This window comes from Charadrius vociferus, unplaced genomic scaffold (assembly GCF_000708025.1).
Source record: "Charadrius vociferus isolate BGI_N301 unplaced genomic scaffold, ASM70802v2 scaffold111, whole genome shotgun sequence".
Classification (NCBI taxonomy): domain Eukaryota; kingdom Metazoa; phylum Chordata; class Aves; order Charadriiformes; family Charadriidae; genus Charadrius; species Charadrius vociferus.
In genome coordinates, this window is record NW_009647046.1 from 2228743 (window position 1) to 2234463 (window position 5721).

General features: G+C 34.9%; 1 protein-coding gene across 3 annotated transcripts in view; it reads right to left on the bottom strand.

The window, feature by feature from the left end:
• FUT8 (fucosyltransferase 8 (alpha (1,6) fucosyltransferase)) overlaps positions 1–5721 on the bottom strand; it is a 66565-nt gene that overhangs the window by 53002 nt on the left and 7842 nt on the right. Inside the window, exons 2-3 of one of the 3 annotated variants that reach the window (XM_009895633.1) lie at positions 3312–3427; positions 3001–3163 (exon numbers count right to left, since the gene is read on the bottom strand). In XM_009895633.1, the coding sequence (XP_009893935.1) occupies positions 3001–3163; positions 3312–3427 (279 nt within the window). Of the gene's footprint in view, positions 1–3000; positions 3167–3299; positions 3428–5721 lie in introns of all 3 variants that reach the window. The other 2 variants (XM_009895632.1, XM_009895631.1) reach the window with 2 other exon arrangements.

The following is a 5721-nucleotide window of genomic DNA, read 5'->3' on the forward strand; positions in this document are numbered from 1 at the left end:
CCTTTATCTGCTTTCCCACATAAGGAGGGCACTACAAACTGCCTTAAGTATTTTTAATTAACACTGATCTTTATAATCTAATATTTGGATTAGAAGCTAATATATAGAAATAATATATATTAAAATACCTAAGATATATGTTTATGTATACATATAAAATAATTAATACCAGCTTCACATGCAATGTTCCATTTGTCTAAGATACATAGGTAACAATTTTTTAAGACACCACCGTGAACAAAAGGGCATTCAGCAACTTGCTAAATCCCTTTGAAAAATCAAGAAGTCCACAAGTACGTGAAGAAAACTGCCAGCAATAACAAAAAGCGCCACCAAAAATCTGTAATTCTCAAAGTGAATGAGAGCATCTGATTTACTCATTCTAAACTTATGTTATGTTCCTTTCAGGAGAAGAGACCAGATGGACTGTGTGGAGGGAAAAAGAGACTGCTCCTTCCCTAGGGAGCCACTGTGCATCCTAAGGCACAAGAACACCCCAGAGACAGCAGCGCATCACAGGCCAAAGGATGTGCATACAAGGAGCTGGGAGTTTTCCTGCAACTCACACAGCAAGACTGCATGATTAAAGGGAAAGAAGCAGACAGCCTGACCTCAAAGGTGAAGGAACAAACTTCCTCAGGACTAGAGGCAACCAATAAGAGTATTTTGCAACACAAGATAATTTTATTGCCTGGGGTCCGCGTTGTAAAGACATCAAGAACACAGGCTGAATATTGTAGAAACACTTTTGTATCTGCTCTCTTATGCAATTACTTTCAATTTCCTTATTGTAAAAAAATTGTCTACATTTTATTTTACTAAAACCTAGTTTCTGGCTATTTGGTTTCATCTTAAACTACTTTAATCCCCTTTGGGATTAAACACACACGAAGACACACGAAGGTCTACACAGATCTATTACTACGGCTCAACAGACTTCAGGACATTTTTCTTTTGATAACCACTGTGTAAGTCTAAAGAATACTTTTATTCAACAAGAAAATTCTTAAATAAAGAAAAAAAAAAAAAAGAGCAGCTGTTGATTCCTTGCATCATATACAAACTTCTTCCAGTACCACAGTCATTTCAGACTTTGACAGTGCGACTCATCTCATAACTTCCAGAGGTCTACAATGCAGACTTTTATTATTCAATGCAAAGGAGTATGCATTTCTAATACGGGTTTCACCTCATCCTGAGGTACAGAGAGATGTACAGATAAGGCTGTCAGAAATACAGAAAACTTGCAAGCTGGGCTTAATGAATTAATAGCCATTGGTGTAGGAAAGAAAGGAATTTGAAAAGGATTGATCCTGGGAAGTAGGAACATAAAAACCTTCTGGCATCAAACACACAACATTATTCAAGGTTCCACCATGGCAACTGCCTGATGTGATCCTGGCTATACAAACAGAGCAGGAACATGTACAAAAGTAATTTTGTTCCCGTGACAGACATCAGTAAATCTGGCATTAGACTACTTGCTCCACTTTTGGCATAGATAGTTTAAGAGGTACATCAAAAACCAATGACCTGAAGTCCAAGAAGTCTAAATGGAAATAAATTCTCTGGAGAACAAATATTTCTGAGTGGAGGCAACTATTGAAACAAACTGTCCAAGGAAGTGGCAGCTTCTCTGTCAGTTGACTGTTTAACTGAAGATCTCAAGTATTTTCAAAAAATCTGCTGCAGCCAAGCACTACTTTTACTTCTGTTAAACATACATAATTGCATTCAGAAGAGAAATAATTGGATGAAATGTAACAGCGTATTTTATATAGATAATAACTCTCAATAATTGAATGGTCTCTTCTCACTTTAAACTCCATCAACCTGTGACAAACTGGGGTTTGGAATTGTGGAAGATTAAATTACAAAATTTAATGGACTAAATTACTTGCCCACATTAATAATAAAATTCATATTCTTTTTAAACTATATTTTAAATTGTGCTTACATTATGTCCAAAGAATTGAAAATTCTTACTATTTTTTCCTTTTACTACAGTGTTATTTTTGAAGGCTCATGTCTTACTACTGACGTTCACATACGCAGATCCCAGCTTTTTGAGGAAAGAGATACTTATTTACGGTGCTATATTTAGTTAATTCAACTATTTTCTTAGGCCTGTTTCCTAACGAGATACAAATTGCCATTGCAATCCTGTTGAGAACATAGAGTTATAAATATAATAGGCTTACAGACAGATTTTACTGAATTTTTAACACTTCCTGGATTAATTTTTGTTCAGCATGAACAAAACTCATTCAGAACGCTTTAGTATAATACAAAAGGTACTTCAACAACGAGAAGGCCAGAAGATCAACAACGACTGAAAATATAATTCCAACACAGCTTTGAACAACATAATAATGACAATGTAATTACAGGCCATTTCTATCTAAAATATTCTTTTAAATTCTAATTATAAAAAGAAGGGACTTCTCAGAATTACAATTAGTCCTGAAATTAAGATATTACCCAATTTTAAAGTAATTCCAATTATACGATATCCCAATGATTAATGTAACTTACTTTCTAGTATTTATGAAATGGGTAATCAGATACCTAAAATAAACATTTTCCATGTTTTTTTAATGGTTTTGTTATATGTACAAATATGTACATATGCACATATATAGACAGATGCAAGTGAAAAGCAACCACTGGCATCCAGGATCTAGATCTTCTGAGAAAAAACAGAAAATATATCAAATTAAAGGGTCATGCTCTAAGCTGTAGTGACAAAAGCCACTTTACATATTTACATGAAATACATGTAATAATTTTATTTTCATGCTTCAGTCATGATATTTTAGCCCATATATCAGTAATTTATCCTAAGAGACTTTTTAAGCAGTGTATCAGTATTTTACTTAAATCAATCCATAATCCTGTTATGGTTTCAGTTGGGACAGAGTCAACTATTACTAGCAGTTGGTATAGTGCTATGTTTTGCATATACAACAACATATATGCAGAATCAACTAATACAAGTACCTTTCCTGATGACCCAAATCAGACAGAAATTCATCAACGCGTCTTTGCAGTTCACTTCCTTCTAGATTTTTCAACTTCTTCAATTCACTCTGGAGAAAAAACCAAAGTTCCTTAGCCCCATTTTCAATCCTCCTCCTCAATATTTCATGGTCTTTTCCAAGGCCTCCTATTAAAAAAAAAAAAAAAAAAAAAAAAAAAAAGGGAAAACCATCAGCACCTGTTAAGTGCAGCTACTTGTTAAGAAAACAATACATTTGTGATATGGAATATCAAAACTTGTTGTAGAAGTAAAAGAAAACTTATCCCCCAACCATCTCCTGTCCGCTTCTTATAGTTTTCTATCTGTTCTTTGGCCTTCAAAAGTTGCTCCTCTAAAGCATGTACCTTTCCTGCAGCTGGTCCCTGATCAATGGGACCATCTGGTATCCTAGGATATAGAAAATGAATAAGTTATATTATTTATAATTATAATTGTTATTTGATAAGTTATTTGCATTAACAGTTCAGGTCTCCTCTCATTTTTGTTCCATACTGTTTTGCTGATAAGCCTTCATTTTCTTAAAACCAGAAGAAATTAAACATACTAACATAAATAAAGTTTTTAAAACCTCAACCCCACAGGAGAAAAACAGTGCACAACACAGCTGCAGCACACAGATTCAACCTGGTGTTAAACTGTGCTGTTCACAAGACTTCCACTCACTGAAAGACCAATCCTGGACTCTACTTGTGAAAACAGTATTTGCAGCAGCTTAACTCAGACTCTTTGTTGGACTGACTGGCACACAAGCCAAGCCTAACTGAGGGATGTGCCTTCACATCAAGAACTCAAGTTCTGGCTACTTTTTACGTTCACACATGAAACGCATTCTGGGCTTGAATGCTGGCCATATGTTCTTAGAGCACTAGAGCTCCAGCACTTTTAAGTTGTCTTCCGAGATACTGGCACAAGATGATTTCAATGTATTTTCTGGCCTCAGAACAAGATCCTAGCTTCTTAAATGTACCATCATGTTATCATGTAACATCATGGTATTTTTCTTATGACAACTCTGGTATTCTAAACTGCTGGTCACCTAAAGCAACACTAACAAATGTAACATCCATTTGTGAAACCTCTGGTATGTGAGCACGGAAGTATGGAAATGCATATACTGAAATCTATGAGCCCTAAATCAGTCCTGAGGTTATTAATGAAGTTTGTTCATCATCTCAACTTGAATTCACATTTTAATAAACTGAAATTATTAAAGTATAGAAATTAGATGTTGTCTTCTGTTTGCCTCACAAATTAAAAATTAACGCAGGGAAAATAAAACTCCCTTTCACCTCTAGAGAAATGACACTTATGCTGGATACAAGGGTTAAAAATTATTCCACCTTTTATAAGACCTTTGTAAGAGCTGACCCTGAAAATGAAAAGAGGAAACAGATGTGTAATGAAAAGTCTTGAGAAGTGTAAAAAATACAGAACTCTTGCAGAACATGAAGATGATTCTTCATTCGTAATGGAATATGAGCACAATGAGAAAAGGATATTCTCTCCACACACACATATACAGAGTTTCAAGGCACCCTAAGGGAAGACCCCTTGCCTGAGAAAAGATGCCTCTAGCATAGAGAAAATAGTGGTTAGAGGGAGTATCTACACACTAAACCAGAAATGACAGCATTCTAAAGATCCTACTGAGATGTCATTAACTGCAATGTCTCTCCGATCTGGATAATTAAATACCAATAAAAATTTAGGAACTGATGAAAAGTCCATGTTCACAGGAACACTTGAAGGGAATAAATACCTAATGTGAGCATCTGAAAGGTATAACACACAAAGCATAGCATTTAAGCCCCTTTTTTCAGAGGGGGTGAGAGAGGCAGAAGAGGAAGCTACATAGCCTGAGAGAAATTTAGTGAAAAAAACCAGCACTCTTAAACCTCCCTATTGAAAGCAATCTAGGGATAATTAAATTATTGCAAAATATTTGTGTTTTAAAGCTACCATGGTAAATAAAAAGGAATTATCAATAACTGTTCATTTATCTGCTTTTTTAATGCATTGAAGGAACAAGCATGACAAAGCTGAGGAAAACATTCTAATCTGAAACACATGCACTCCCTAAATATACTCCCTCTGTATGAACAATCCATTTGTGAATTTGTTTCTACAACAAATGTACAGTATGGTACCATACTGAAATACAGTACTGTATTGCCATGTACAAGACAATACAAACAAGCCTTTAAAAAGCATATTCAAATACATATAAGCTCTTGCAATAGTTTAAAACCACAAGGTTGAAATACATTTGTGATCTGCCAACTTGGTATCACAATTTGGATTGTGACAAGACAACTAACCACAAAATTACCAGTAAAAATGGAATGTCTTATCTTGTATAAGTCACATTCCCTAAATGTAGAATTTCTGAAGAACAATAAGGTAAAAGGATACAAAATCATTACCATAAGAAATCTTCAGGCAGCACACACATCCTCCAAACACAAGGAACGTCTGTTAAAGTAGCAATTACAGAATCCTACAGAAGGATGGTTGTGGATGATATGAAAGAAGGACCATAATTCTGACCATTTGATATAATTAAGATTTTAAAAAAGAAAAGTACATGCCATTTAACATTCAACTTGCTTTGGCATACTGCAATAGAAATGTTTCCTATATTTAGGTTGTTAGATAAAAGGAGCTAGGATGGCGGGGGGGGG